Source organism: Poecile atricapillus, chromosome 26 (assembly GCF_030490865.1).
Source record: "Poecile atricapillus isolate bPoeAtr1 chromosome 26, bPoeAtr1.hap1, whole genome shotgun sequence".
In the NCBI taxonomy this organism is placed as follows: Eukaryota; Metazoa; Chordata; class Aves; order Passeriformes; family Paridae; genus Poecile; species Poecile atricapillus.
The window spans coordinates 4,530,701-4,546,687 of record NC_081274.1 but is presented as its reverse complement, the minus strand read 5'-3'; the positions used below and the strand labels follow the sequence as shown (position 1 = coordinate 4,546,687).

Sequence of the window (15,987 nt, the reverse complement as noted above, 5' to 3'; positions counted from 1 at the left end):
GCTCTGCAGGGGCTTCCTGGGTGAGCTCATCCCTTGGGAGAGACACTGCTGGAGTTCATGTTCTTTTCAGGCCTGCACTGCCACTCCTGCCCTTCTGACATCTACACTCTTGTTAGAAATCCTGCTCATTCAGGAGACAAGGATGTGTGCAATTTGATCCTCTGCTGCAGGTCAGAGAGCCTCTGTGGCCACCTCAGGATATGGAAGAGGACCAAGGTGTTTCTCCTCCCTCTTTTGTCAGCTGAGAATTCTGAGCAGCAGTGACAGAGATCCTCAAAAGGCCCCACCAACAAATTAATTGACACACCCCTAGGGATGCCAATGAAGGAAGCCATGTGTCACGTAATGCATGTATGACCAAAGTCAGCAAAAACCACCTAAACCATGGAATTGTCCCACCTCACTAGGACAGGCAGAAATTTATAGGTTAAACAGGGATTGTCAGGACAGAAGAGGCAGGAGGAGGAAAACAGCTCTAAGGGGAAAAAAACAACCATCTCTAAAGGGGTTCTTAGCAACACAAGACAGCACTCAAGGACCTGCAGCTTTGCCCCCACACTAGGCTCCAATGCAGTTTCCAAAGCTGCAGACTTCACCACAAAACGTATCAACAGAAACTTGCCCCTTGTGGATTTTGCCTCAGAAGAAGGGTTCAGAACTACACAGTTTGTTTCTTTGGCCACACAGGACAAGAATGGCCGGCCACAGCTTCATGGACAACACAATCATCTCCTTGCAGCTTATCAAAAGCCAAAAGACAGGTGGCCTAAAAGACTCTGCAGAAGTGAAGAATTACTCAAGAAAACTGCAGAACAGTTCTCCAGGTCATCCAGAGGTTTCCAAAAAGGGAAAGCAAACAAACCAAGCCCTGTGAGCCCCAGAAATGCCGTGTGAGCCCTTGGCCATGGCTTGGCAGAAGCCAAGAGACAGAGCTTCCCTGGGCCAAGCAGCCAGCTGCTCACCCGCAGGCAGCAGCGCTTTGGGGCCTCAGCACGACGGCTCAAAGCCCAATTTCCAGCTGCCACGGGATGGGGGAATGGCTGGGTGCTGGCAGGACTCCAGCACTCAGCATCCTCAGCCACCAACAGCAAGTGCTGGCTGCTCAGAAACTTGCAGCTCTGCCTTGCACTAAAGACAGCAGCACCCAGCACTGGCACTTACTGTCTGGGGATGGTCAGGCTGGGCTGTGACCACAGCTGGAGGCTCGTGCTCCTTTTGCTCATTTTGCTCCTCTTTGGCCTCTTCTCCAGGAGCAGAGGGAGCCCCAGGAGAGTCTGCTCTTGGTTCTGTGCTCTGTGGACAGATGGTGGAGTTAGGGACAGGCAGCTACCTATAATTTACAACATTATTTCTATTCAGCTCTATTCCTACAACCAGCTCTACCAAGCACAAATCATCAGCTTTGATAGCAATGGGATTCTAAGTCTCTCCAAGTAAATTAAAATGGGTTAATTCAGCCAGGCAGCAAATAGTTCTGAATTAGAGAGTTCACCCTGGCTACTATCAGCAAGCAACGTTCTCTTCTGCAAATCTGAGTTTTTAGTTCTTTTAAAGCTCTGCAATGGAAAATTAGGAAATAGCCAACAATGCCTTTGCTATTGCTGTTGTAAACATGGAAATGGATCTTCTTTCAGCCCACCCAGCTGGTCCTCTGCACTCCACTGCCACAGGCCAAGCTCACAGTTCCCTCCACAATTCTGAAACACCAGGAACATCAAATGTTCCTTTCTGACTCACCTCAGGATCGGCACCTCTGAACACACGGGTCAGATGACCTGCAGTGGGCAAGGAAAATGAACCAAATTCTTTGAGAAAACTGGAGAGAACCGTGGCCTATTTAGAACAGCATCTGAGAAGATCTCCCAGTCTACATTTTCAAAGGTGTCCCTCTTGACTCTTGTGGTTTAAAGCAGCAACTAAAAAATCACTAGAAAACGTACTTATTTCTTGCTGTGAGATATGGATTAGAACAAGAGCAAAATAGGCTTCAAACTTAAATGGAATAAAGAAAGTTTATTAACAAAAACTACAAGAATAAGAACACCACAATAAACCTACAGAAAACCCCTTTATCCCCCACTACCCAACCATTCCCTTGTTTACATGACAACATAGAGACAAAAAACATTGGAACTTTGGTGTTTACAACAGTCCAAATTTCTGCTAGAGTCTTTTCATCAGTCTTTGTAGAGAAACAGAAGTCTTCTTCTGCTATTTATGGAGTTTTTCAGAAGAAAACGATTTTTCTTCATAGCTTTCTATTTCTCTGATGTTAGCTGCCCGCAAATCTGCCATCAGTTGTCTCCTCCCATTTCACATCACTCTGAGGTGTGTTATGGGTCATGAGCCTAGGGATGTCATTTTTATGAATGAGTTATTCAAAGGCAAAAATTATCTGTTTTTGTGAGCCCTCCTGGAAACAGCAGTTTTCTTTTTGCTTCTTAAAAGCCACAAATCTTCAACTATTACTTCTCCCCCTCTGTTCCAGCATCTCACAGTGTCACAACTACTTCATCATTTGCTCAAAATCCACACTTGGAAACACTCTATTCCTCCCAATATACTCTGTCATGAATTAAAGGAGTTTTTTTCAGAACACTACTGTCCATCTCCATAGCTTTAACAGAAAACTATTTCAGCTTATTAAAGCATCTCCTTATTTCTCTTCCCCCTCTAAATTTAATTTTTTTCTTCATTGTCTTTGATGGGTTGATGGTTGATCACTCCCTTTCTCTCTCTCTCTGGAAACAAAGGATTAATCTGCAAGTCTCATCCAGGTAGTAAAAGATTTAAAATCTTGCTAAAGCTGCAGATGTTGATGGTGTCAGGTTTCAGTTCAGTGGCAGAAACTGCAAACCAAGTCAGGCTGGGCCGGCTCCGTTTCTCCCCCCACCCCGCCCTCTGCAGCCTTGTCCGGCCTGGAGCGGGGGAGGAGGCCGAGACAGAGCCCTGTGACCTCGTCAGGAGCCAGAAACCAAAGAGAGCAAGAAATTCCCGGCCTTACATCTTAAGGTGGAGTTCACAGGTTGATCTCACTTCTCAATAGTTCAAACCGCTGCCAATTCTCACACATGGCCAGTAATTAGTCAGGAGAAAAAACTCCCATCAGCCTCCAGCAGTTTCAACTTCCCGAGCTCTCAGAGCTGTCTTAAAAGTAAAGTCACCCCAAGACATTGAGCCAGCAAAGTGAGGAAATGCCAGACTCTGCTGCCACAGGCTCTCCCGTGGAGGGAACAGAACCCCTGCAAATGCTGCCCGCAGCCCCCTGGCTACAGACACCCCGTGTTTTGCTGAAGGTGTTGACAGGAGCTTTACCAAACCAGTGGCATCCTCATGGTCTTTCTGTTTCAATAGCAACCCGGTCAGTAAGAAAGAGCAGGGAGACCTACAAAAGCCAGCTCAGGTTCCAGCCAGGGAAAACCTCTACTTACGTGCCAGGTTGGTCAGGTAATAGCCGGAATAGCCAATGCCATAAAGGGTGCAAACGGCAGCAGCGAGCTGCTCAATCATTGTAGCACTGCTGTGCCAGTTTGCAGACTGTGCTCAACTCAAGGACAAACAAGGCTCCTGTCAGTGCGCAGCTGCCCACTGACAAACGCCTCAAGCAGGAGGATGCTCCTGCACTGAGCAAGCCCAAGAGCTGCTCTGACACTGAGGCCTTCCGTGCACCAAGGCAACCTTGGGATGTCACCACGACAATGTGGCATCCATGCCCTGACATCACAATGCCAACGCTCTGCGGTGCTCTGGGAATTGATGCAGAGCAACCCAGCCTTCCCTACAGCAAACACAAAATTGCCTGGGAGGTTCTCCTCTGTCACAAAGTGTCACAAATGCTTTGGTGGGCTGTGGGAAAGGGAAAGACAGAAACTTCCACAGATACTGAAGGGTTTGATTTCCAGCCTTGGAAGGAGCTTGGGTTTATGCAATGCTAAAGGTTCACAGACGTTGAGTCGAGAATTCATAAGTTTATGTTCCTATAGCTGCAAGTAAGAATATGCCATAAGTAAATAAGAAACTGCATTAAGTGAGATGGTGGAGAGTTTTCAACTGTAATTGTGTGATTTTATAGAGTAAGCTATGAATCTAAATATTATCATAAGAAGCACATGTGTGTACGTGAGCTAGCAGTCTATTGGGTGAAAAGCAGACACAGTGCAGCAGAACTTGGCAAAGGTGAAAGGTGATTAAGTAATAATAAACTCCATGTCAATTGTCCATTGTACCAAAATGTGATATATTGCTGTGTAACAAAGAAACTCATGACTACCTTTGAGCTATGGCCCACTTATACTCCTCCAAAATCTCATGCCTTCAGACTGAGACCTTTTTTGATGTATTTCAGCAATAAATCGACTTCACAGCACCAGTGGTCCCACCCCTGGTTATTTACAGCCTGACAATGGGCCAAACCCTGTTGTTGAAGAGATCCAAGAGTAACTCCAAGATTGCCCTGTGGAGAGAGAAAACAAAGAGAAGTTGTCATAAGACAACAAGGACCGCTCCTCAGTCAAGACAGGATGGATGGAACAGAGTTTCTAAAATGTAACAAGTAGCAGAAGCAGAGGAGTTTGCAGAAGAAATTGTTTTACAAGTGCTTGCCCTAGGGAAATAAAACTGATGTGGCTAATAGGGAATTAATCATGTCTATTATTCATTAGCAGCCATCTGAACATTTATACTATTGGCTATCCAGGCTCACACTATTCTAACCCAATAGGAAAAAGAGCATGAAAGTTATGTGCACTTGTAATAAATGTTTCCAGATATACCACCTCTGGGGACCATGCATCGTTCATGCACGGCAGTGCCCCAAGCACCCACATTCTGCACCGCAGCTGAGCTCTGAGATGGGACTAAACCAAAGAAAATTGGGTTTTTGGCCATTGATGCTTGTGACTAAACCCAAGAATGCCTGTTCCTGTACCAAAGGAACTGCACAGCCATCAGCCTGCTGCAGCACTGCTGGGGCATCTCAAAGAAGCATGTGGGCCTGTGCCTCAGCCCTGGAGCCCCCCTGGGCACTTTTGTGAGCCACAGAGATGAGGCTGCAATGGTCATAAGGAAAGAGAAGAAGAAAGTCACAGAAGAATGGGGGAAGATGTAGAAGATGGTGGGAGGAGGAAGCCAGTGGGAGCAAATGGGTAACTTTCATCCAAATTGGGAGCTACGAGGCAGGGACCCAAGAGATGTGGGATAGAGACCCCATCACCTGTGACTTCCTCTCTCAGCTGAAAAGAAAAAGAACAGAGAAATAGCTGGGCTTTGGCTGTGTGTCTAGATATGAAGCCACGTTACATTTTTGAATGGCTCCACACGAGTTCTTCAAGTTTTCTCCCAGCCTGCAGGTTCCCCTGCCCCAGGACCACCAGTGGCCAGTTTTGTTGGTTTTGCATGGTTTAAATTTTGGTGAGGAGGGAAGAAGCCAGCCATGGGAATGCTATTTCTGCTAAAAGGAGCTGCTGAAAGCTTTCTCCATGCCTGGCAAAACCAATCACTGGCTGGCTCTGAGAACAGGCCCATTGCTAAGCCAATTAGAAAAGCTGGAAACACTTTGATGACAGCAGATTTAAGAGAGGAAAGAAACGTGGGAAGCTCTCTTTCTTTCTGCCCTCCGAGGGGTGGTGAGGGGGCACCGAACCCCTTCCCAGCAAGCCAGCTGTGGTGGTTTGGCATTTTAGAGAAAAAAGTAGAAAACACCCACAGAAGTGATTTCTCTGAGAGAGGCTGCTGGGAGTTTCTCTCTGCTTGAGATCAGGCCAATAGCCGGCCAGTTCTGAGAACTGACAGCATTTTGCAGCACTGAAAAGTGAGATCACCTTTGTGAATAGCACATTTAAAAACTCCAGCTGGGGAAGTTGTCTCTTTTTGTTTGCAGCCTTGAAAGGTATTGGAGCTGTGGTGTGGCTGGCCCTGCTCCCCGCAGCCTGTGTGGCCTGGGGGGGCTGGGCTGGAGCCCAGTGGCTCTGGGCTGGGGGGATGGAGACTGCGGGACTTCCCCCGGCCCCAGGCCAGGCCAGGCTCTGCTGTGGCCCCTCCCGGGAAGCCCTCCCAGTCTCATTCCATGGGGTGGCTGAAGCCCTCCCCAGGGGGACCCCGGCCCTGAGCTGGGCCGGGCCACGGCTGCTGACATCTCGCCGATCCCCGCCATGGCCTGCACAGACCGCTCCAAGCTGGAAACCGTCCCCTGCCTTCCAGCAGCTGCTGAGCTGAAATCCCACACCAGGAATGCCTGCCACACCTTGGGCCACATTTAACCCTTCCACTACACAGATGAGACCTGCAGACTTCATCCCCTCTCCAGAGAGCGCAAAGTGGGAGCGATCGACACGTAAAAGACAACATCAAATATCAAGGTCAGTACGAGGAAGAGTCAAGCCTCAGATGGAAGGAGAATGAGGAGATGCTTTAATAAGCTGAAATAGTCTTTTGGTAGGGCCATGGAGATGGACAATAATGTTCTGAAAAATAACTCCTTTCATTAATGAAAGAGTATTGGGAGGAATGAAGGATTCAAAGTGTAAATCTGAGCAAAGGTATCCATTGATGAAGCCAAGCAGGTGGTGGAGTAGCTGTGACCCCATGAGACCCTTGAACAGAGGGAGAGAGAGATGAGAGAGATGAGAGCTGATGAAGACCCTTTGGCCCCAGGGAGAGAAGGAGAAAACTTCTGTTCCCAGAGATGATCACAGAGACAGATGAAGAGAATAACTCTTGAATAACTCATGCTTAAAATAATACCCATTGAGTTCATGGCCCATGAACACACCTCAGAGTGGTGTGGAAATGGGAGGAAGGCACGATGGCAGAGTTTTGCCCTGGGTGGCTGCTATTCATAGAAATGAAAAGGCACGAGAAAACTCTTTTCTTGTAGAGAACTCTCCATGGAATGACAAGAGAAAACTCCTCTCCCTACAGATACTGATGAAAAGACTGTTGTATAGTTGGTACTGCTTTAACATCCTAAGTTTTATCTTTACATTGTTAGTTGAGAAAGGAAAAAGTTGGGTGGGGAGAGAACAGGTTTCTGGAGGTTTTATTCTGGTTTCTTATTTCTTGAAGTCCTGTTAATAAAGTTTCTTTATTCCTTTTAAGTTTTAAGCCTATTTTGCCCTTCTCCTAATCCATATCTCACAGTGAGAAATGAGTAAGTGCCCTGGAGATTTCAGCCAGTGCTAAACCCACCACATTATTTACTGCATTAGCCAAAAACTCAAATTAGCGAATCTCAGCCACTGCACCAGGCTGAAGCTGAGGATCCCCAGCCAAGCTCAGAGGGAGGAGAACACAGCATTTGTGGGATCCTTTCCAGTCTGACTTGCTTTAGCTGCACCCTGGGGGAGGAGAGAGCAGGAGAAGGGTTGGCTGAGTCCTCTCCCCTCTGCCTTGCCCTTCTCTGCTGGATCCTCAGTTCATCCCACACCCACCCCAAGACTCCATCCCCATCCTACTGGTGCTGACGGGATTAAAGGAGATAAAGAGGAGATTAAAAAGATAGAGAGGAGAGAAAAAGAGAAGTTTAAATGCAGTTTAAATATGAAAGAAATGCATATGTTAGCGACTGCTGAGAGTTCAAAGGGAGCTGAAGGGTTTGTGAAGGGACAGGAGCCCGTGAAGGGCTCAGGAGCTGCTGCTGCTGCCAGGAGGGAGGAAATGCACCAATGGCTCCCAGCAGTCTGTGCTTTGAGGCTCTTTCCCAAACAGCTGCAGGAGGGAAAGCAGCTGAGTTTGGAGGAAGAGTTTTCTGCTGAGGTTTCCTGTTTGGAGCTGTCACAAGCTTGAGCTGCTCAAGGGAAAGGCGGCTCTGCTTCCAGCAGGGCCCAACTGCACGGGAGCACAACTTGGTTCCCTGGCCCTGAGCCAACGGGCAGCAGCAGCTTCTGTTCCCTCCTGGCTCTTGTGTCATTTCCAGCAGCACAAGACACACCAAGAAAAGCTCCTCCAGAACATGCCATGATCAACACAACCTGATTTCATTGCATGAAGGAGCTCTGACAGTCCCACGGGCTCAGGTTTGTTTGTCAGTCAACAGAGCAGGGAAAAGCACAGACACATTCCCTGCACAGGGAATTCACAGGAGGAAAGTGCAGCGCTGGAGGATGTGCTTGGATACAACGTTCCCACGGCAGTTTTGGGGATAAAATCGTCAGCAGAGAGAAAAGAAAAAGTCCTACCAAGGGTGGGCTGGGGAGGGCTGGTGCTTCCCGGGAGGCTCCCGAAGCTCAAGAGGACAAAGCCCAGACCTTGTCCAAGCTCCGAGCTGGGTCTGAGCCAGAAACCAGGGGGTGGCAGAGCCATTGCTGCTGAAGGGCTTCAGATTGCCAAAGCTAAAGTGTCCAGTATCAAGGAACAACTTGAGGTTACGGAATTCTCAGTGCCCACGTTCCATCCCCTCATTTCAAACTGAAAGCGGAGCTGCACTTGTGACTCTGCTTTTTAATAAATAATGTAAAAATTCAACAAAATTCCCTTAGAAAGTACCCATGAAGATTCACATTTTGAGAGCCCACTCGAGACAGCCCCAACTCCTGCCCTGGTTCAGTCCTTGTCAAGCCCACTGTGCTTTCCAGCTGCTTTGCTCCAGCTCCCCCCAAATCACCAGGAATTCCACTGAACTGAAACAAATCCAAGTCCTCGTGGTTCGGGACAAGGGCAGGGAGAGGTCCCTCCAAACCTCCCTGGGAATCACCCCAGAGCCCTCAGCCTTCCTTGTGCCCATCCCTGAAACCTCCCAGTGGCTCCCGTGGCTCTCCCAGTCCATCCCAGCCTCTCCCAGTCCATCCCCGTCACCCCAAATGCCCCCCTGGTCCATCTCGCCTCTCGTGGATCCCCTCGCCCCTCAGCCAATCAGAGCGCGTCTCTCTGATGACTCATCAGTTGCCGGGCAGATCCACAGAGCCGAGAGCCCCGCGCTGGACTCGGCCTCCCAGTGCCGCGCACTTCATTCCCAGTCCCTCCCAGTGCCACCACAGTCCCTCCCAGTGCCACCACAGTCCCGCCCAGTGCCACCACAGTCCCGCCCAGAGGCCCCAGAGTCACTCCCATTACTTTTTAGCCCATTCCCATTCTATTCCGAGTTCATTCTCACTTCACTCCCAGACCTACACATTCTCTTCCAGTGTCCCAGTATCCACTCTCATCTCTTTCAGTGCCACCCCAGTCCCTCCCAGTCCATTCCCAGTCCCTCCCAATGCCATACCACTCCTCACCCATCTCTCCCAGTTGCCCCCAGGCTGATCCCAGTCTGTCACCGTTTTCTCCCAATGTCCCCGGCGTGTCCATCTCGCTGGTGCCCTGGAGCTCCCAGCCCGGCCCCGGCCGCCTGCTCTGCTCCCTGATGGATTTCTCCCCTGCCCACATCCAGCTGAGCTGCTCCCAGGGCCAGCAGCAGCTCTCGGGCCACGTGCTGGCCACTGCCGTGCTCCCCAGCGGGGACTGGAGCCAGCAGCTCCTGGTGCTGCTGGAAACCGCCCCCGGCAATGCGGGCTCAGCTCCAGCTGCCAGGTGGAGCACGTCAGCCTGGAGCACCCCCTGAGCCGGCACTGGGGCACGGCCCGGCCCCCACAGCGCCGGGGGCAGCGGGGGAGGCACTGGGGGGGCCCAGAGGGGGATTGGGGTGTGCTGGGAGGAACTGGGAGGGAGTTTGAGATAGACTGGTTTAAACTGGGGAAGGGATTGAGGTGCTTAGGATGGCTGGGAAGGGGATTAAAGGATGTTGGGGAGAGTGGGATGGGGTTCTGGGGGTCCTGGTGGACCCTGGGAGGGAGTTTGGGGGTGCTGGGTGTCACTGGGAGGGATTTGAGTGAGTCTGGAGGAGCTGGAAGGAGATTGGGCATTGGAAAGGAGGGATTGGGATGAGGTTGGTTGCACTGGGAAGAGTCTTGATGAGTCCTGGTGGGGCTGGGAAGGGACTGGGAGAGGGTTTGGGGGTCCTGGGGCAGTGGGCGGAAATTGGGAGGGGGCTGTGGGATCCTGAGAGGAACAGGAGGGGCTCTGGTGGGTCCTGGGGAGGCTGGGAAGAGACTGGCAGTGATTTACCAAAATAGCAATATTGATCCAGTATCAATATCAATTTGTTAATGGACAAAAAACCTCTCCAACAGTTTAAAGTTACAAAGTGGATGTTTAATCACAGCACTGGGCGAGTGTGGGAGTCACCCCTTAATACACACTGCAAGTTGACAAAGAATTCCAGTGTCTATTTATTTACAAAAGTCTTGAATATCCAAAATACTAATACATATTTATAATGCTAACACTTCCCATTCCCCACTTCAGATAAAAATGAATGGTAATGTTTTTAAAATGTCATTATGCCTATGTGATGGGCTCCCTAATTTGAGGAGGGGGTCATTTTGGCGAGGAGGGGTCATCAAGAGATGAAGGAAAACCGCTCTTCCTCACTCTCACCTTTCTACCTTTACAATGGTTGACATTACAAATGACATTTGGTACAACTCCAGTTTCCTCCCTTGTGACTTTTAAATGGGTTTCCAGATGTAAGGTCTGTGATCTTCCTGAACCCGTTGATCAGTTTCTCTTTTCTCATTATAAGCACAGCTGAACACACATACAATGAAAAGTAATTTTTTACCTAAGTCTAAGATTCATTATCTCAAATCCTGCTTCTCACTTAATCACTAACTCTAACTAGTTCCAGCAAGGCCTATCTCTAGCTAAGATCTCGAATTTTTCTAAAATTCTTCATTTTTTAAAATTAGTGACTACAAAGGAGGTTTCAGAGGGTCCTGGGCAGGCTGGGGGAGACTTGAAGGGTCTTTGAAGAGGCTTGGGGTGTTTGTGAGAGGTTTTGGGTGACCTGAATCCAGCAGATGCCCCAGGGATGCCGTGAAATGCTGCCCACAGCAAGATGCTGATGGGCATTGGGGGCTCCTTGTTGGGCTTTGTCTTCCTGGTGCTGGGGCTCGGCTTCTATCTGAGGAAGAAGGTGAGGGGGGTACTGGGGATTGTGTCCTCCCTCCCCCAGAGCTTGTGTGCTCCCCTCCAGGGCTCCCAAGCTCCATGTCACCCCATTTTCTCTGCCCGCAGAGCTCCTGAGGTGACGGAAAAAGGTTCTCTAGGATTTAAAGTCAACAAATCCACTCTCCTCAAGGCATTCCCATTGTTTATCTGTATCCTGTTGGATTTTCATTCCTTCGATTTCATCCAGGTGCCCACAGGGAGCCAGGAAGATGTGGAGCCTCCCAGCCAGGTGTCTTCCCAACACGGATCACCAGGACCACGGATCACCAGGGCTCTGCCCAACGGGGGTCACTGGGGATCATCCAACGCCGATCCTCCCATGGGGGATGGAGCTGGAGCAGCGCACGAAGCTCTTCCCGCACTCGGGGCACTCGCAGGGCTTCCCTTACTGGTGCCTCCCTTGGTGTCGGCTCAAATGAAAGCTCCTGGAGAAGCTCTTCCCACACTGGGGACACTCGTAGGGCCTCTCCCCACTGTGGATGCGCCGGTGCCTGATGAGGTGGGAGTTACGGTTGAAGCTCTTCCCGCAGTCGGGGCAGCGGAAGGGCCTCTCCTCTGTGTGAATTCGCTCATGTCTGAGGACATCAGAGCTGGTCTGAAACCTCTTCCCACACTCAGGACACTCGTAGGGCCTCTCCCCAGTGTGGATGCGCTGGTGTGCTCTCAGATTGGAGCTCCACCCAAAGCTCTTCCCACATTCCAAGCAGGTGTAGGGCCGTTCCCCTGTGTGGATCACCTGGTGTCTCATCAGGTGAGAGATATCTCTGAAGCTCTTTCCACATTTCCCACACTCATAGGGCTTTTCCCCAGTGTGGATCACCTGGTGCCGGATCAATTCAGAGCTCTTTCTGAAGCCCTTCCCACATTCCAAGCACTTGTGGGGCTTCTCCCCCAGCTCTGAGCTCCGGCTGGATCTCTGGCCGTGTTCCTGGCACTGGGGGGATCTTTCCTCCTTGCAGCTCCCTGGGCTGGGCTTGCAGCCCCTCCTTGTGCGGGATCTCTGGGGCTTTTCCTCTTCCTCTTCCATCTGGACACAGCTTGGGAATGAAAATTCCTGGTTAGGAGGAAAAAAAGAGAGGAGAGCGCCTTGGGCTGGGGGTTCCTCCTTGCCCAAGTTCATCTCAGAAAGTCATTTGGCATCTTGTGTCTGTAACAAACCAAAACACCAACATCCAGACCAAACATCCTCCAAACATCAAAACAAAGATCAAGAACTACCCAAACATCAAATTCAGGCAAAACCCGCTCCAGAATACAAAGATTCAGCCCCTGCAAAAAAGCAAACCAGCAACATTTAGCCCAATAAATCTCAGAAACACTAAGATTCAGCCCACTGAAAATTATGGATCACCCTGTCCAGTCACCAACTGACTGTGGGCATGGCAACACTCCTGGGACTGCACATACAGGGAGGGTGGAACCTTGTGTTTCTTCCTCTTCCTGCTCCTGCTCCTCCTACTGTGGCCGTACTCTTCCTCACAGTCCTCTTCCTCCTACTTCTCCTTCTCCCGCATAATCCCACCTTCTCCCACGTGCATCCTATGCCCATTTTGTTCCTCAACCCTGCTTCTCCTTCCCTTCTCCTCCTGCCCCCAGGCCCAGCACCCACTGCCGCCTCCCTCTTCCCCCCCAGTCCCACAGCATCCCACCGCAGGGGCACGGATGGAGCTGGGCCAGCTCGGCCTGGGGCAGCGCTGGGCTCTCGGCCGCTTCCGCCCGCACTCGCTCCCCACTGCAGCCGCTCCCGCCACCACAGCGCGGGGGGGCCCGGCCTTGGCGCTCCCCCCTCCCACCTCCCCAAATTCCCCTCAAGGGGGGCACCAAGGCCCGGGGGGGCACAGGTGGGATCCAGGTAGGACCAATGTGGGGAGAAAATGGAATGTTAGAAGGGCATCCTGGACAAAGGGATGAGGGTCCCAAAATATCTCTCAAGGGTCCCTTGGGAGCATGTGGAGGTCGTTTGCACATTCTCCCAGAGGGAATTAAGGACATGGACACCCAGGGGGGCAATAAGAGAAGTCCAGAAGGGATTTAGACAACAGGGGATGGATGGTGTTGGTGTGCTGGGAAGGGATTGGCTGAAGGGGAGTGTGCAGGAATGTGCTTAAGGCAAGAAGCAGCAGTAGCAATCTATGGGGTAAGAAAAAAGATGATGGAAGAGAAGAGGAAGAGAAAAATACTGAGGATTGGGATGTTTTTCAGAAGGGTCTTATCCTCAGAATTTCCCAGTTTGTATCCCAGTTTTCCAGGACAGGAAAACAAGGAGGTGAGGATTTCAGGAGGTTTCTCTGAGCTGGGAGCGGCAGGAGCAGGCGCAGAGCTGCGGCACCGGGAGCACGGGCTGGGGGCCTGTGGGGAGCTGTGGGGCCGGGCCGGGGCTGTGGGGCAGCCGGGGCTCAGCGCCGGGCGCTGCCTGACCCCAGCACCCCCCGGGCAGGGCCGGCAGTGGCCCCCGGCCCCCAGGAGGCTGCGGGACGCCCCGGCCGCTGCCCGGCCCCATGGAGCTGCCGGCCCTGCCCGCCGGGGGGGCCGCCTTTGGACACTGCGGCAGGACAGGGACCGGCTCTGGGATACGGGCTGGGGAGGGGAGCCTCAGCACAGCCAGCACCAGGAAGGAACAGCTCAGAAATGGGGATTAGACCTGCAAGGATCCAGATGATCTTGAAAGCATTTTGTGCTGGGTCCCTGCAGAAAGGAAGGATTTTGCAGAAAGCTCAGCAGCTGCCACACGATGAGCACCCACACGCACTGAGGGGGGCTGCAGCAGGGCCACAAGAAGCCCCTGCAGCACTTGCTCACAAAGGCTCAGCAGCTGAATGCAGCAAGGGATGAGCAAAAGGCCAAGCTGAAGGCAAAGGCCATGGCACAGTTCCTACAGCCCCTGAGGGATCAAGCCCAGGGCCCAAGGGGGCCCCAGCACCCAGGGGACACCCTCGGCCACAAGCACCTGGCACAGGCATTGCCCTCCTGGCCAGGGGACAGCCCACCCAAACAGCCCCTGGCAAGGAATCAGCCTTCCAGCTGCAGGGCACAAGGACACTGCAAGCACAGACAGGAGCACCCTCAGCACCAGCAAGTCCAGCCCTTGATGGACACGGATTCTTAGCGGTCTCACAGCTCCCATTCCACCAGGGACCCACCACACTGCAGCCCTTGGGAACATCCAGGGTGGCTCTGGATCCAGAGGAGACCTTTCCTGATGGACACAGGGGCCTCTCCATCCACTCAGAACCTTACACCTAAAGGTGCTAGGGAATATTTTAGTTATTAAGGCATTAAGTGGGAAAGATGAGTGGGTGTGCTCTATTCGGCCACTATCAGTAGATGTGGTGGATGGGATTGAAATGAAGGAATTTTTATTTGCTCACAATTGTGATTGTAATTTACTAGGAAGGGATTTGATGGCTAAATTTGGAATGCAAATTAATGATACAGAGGCTGCTTCTGTTGTACCTCTGTGTCAAATGTCTGGCAGAGCCACGGCTGAAGTGAACCCACAAGTGTGGGCAGCCCCAGGGAAATTGGCAAAATTAGATATGGAGCCTCTCCAAATTTCCCTCAAGCAACCAGGACAAGAGGTGTCGAAAAGCAATCCCCTGTTCCAAGGGAGGGAAGGAAGGGCTCACAGCCTGTCTGTGAGTCCTGCTCAAGGCACGGCTTGGGGAGCCAGGGATGGCTCCCTAGAATGCTCCTATCCTACCAAGCAAGAAATCCAATGGAATCCACAGAATGCTGCAGGACCCAAGAAGAAGAAATGAGATGATGAAACCGAGGCACCCCACACTCTCAGATCCTTCCACCATTCTCAACCAGGTGCCCTCCTCACACTGCTGCCATTCACAACTCGATGCAAAAGATGCCTTCTGGGGATCTGCCCACTCCCAGAGGATGCAAACACAATTCTGCCTTGGGCTGGCAACAAGAGGTAGAAGGGAAAATGCTCAAGACATGGACGGTCCTTCTGCAGGGATGCACGGAAGCACCGGCCTGACTGGGGCAAGCCTTGCAGGAAATATCAAAGGAATTGACCTCACCCCCAGGACTGGCTTAATGCAGGATGTGGATGACTTGATCCAGTGAGGAGGACAAGAAGAGGTAGAGGAAGCGTCTGTGAAATGGCTTCATTTTCAGGCAAAAAAAGCAGCTTTGAGTATCTGAAAAAAAAGTGCAAATCGTGGAGAAAATGGTTAAATCTTTGAGACCTATTTTGACTGAAGCTTTGTGTTTTATTGACCCTGAGAGGGTTCATGGAATCTCAGAAATAACATTTCCCAGGATTAAAAAGGGACAATTCCTACAATTAACAGGGAAATGCAGGAGCTGGATTGAGGATTCTCTCTTCTAGCCAGAACATTGTGTGCTTCTTTAGCCACAGATAGCGTCAGTGTTAGACAGGGGACATAAAAAAGAGAACAAGTCCCTGGCCCTATCTCCAAGCAGATTCAATCACTGCCTGTGTTTTTTCTTCCTGGAATCAGCCCAATTCCTCCCTCAGGCAGGAAGCCCCTGGGCCTTTGTGCAGGCTTTGGGCCATCAGTGTTAATTTGCATTTCTAAAGCTCCTCTCTTGGCTGCCTGGAACAAAGCTTCTCTTCCAGGGCAGACATCCTGTGACTCACACGTGGCCCCCACAGAATCTGCTATTTATTTTTTTTTAAACAATATTCCATTAACTGTTTTTGTGTTAAAGCGTCAACTTTAAAGCTCTTCTAGTTTTCAAAGTGCAGATATCTCAACACTGGGAAAAAAACAGTTTGTGGAGTTGGGAGAGAGAATCAGTAAGGAACTTAACATCACTAACTGTTGGGTATGTGGAGGGGCTTTGACATCAGAAGAATGGCCACGGAAAGGCAGCAGCTTAGGTCCAATTGAACTCCTAAAATGGAACCAGACAATTACAAAGAGAGAAAACTGCCCTGAAGGGTGGATTTTAAGCTCAACAGTGATAGGAGAAGAATGTCTCTGGCGCACGGGGAGGAATTTCCTTAATGAAGTAGGAAATACT

General features: G+C 50.8%; 1 protein-coding gene across 1 annotated transcript in view; it reads right to left on the bottom strand.

Moving 5' to 3' along the window:
* The window catches only part of LOC131588455 (zinc finger protein 729-like), a gene marked incomplete at its 5' end in the record, with an annotated part of 206,536 nt that extends 195,015 nt beyond the window's left edge, over nt 1–11,521 (bottom strand). Inside the window, 1 exon segment of the mRNA XM_058857328.1 lies at nt 11,395–11,521. Coding sequence (XP_058713311.1) covers nt 11,395–11,521 — 127 coding nt within the window.
* Nucleotides 11,522–15,987: the final 4,466 nt, after the last annotated feature.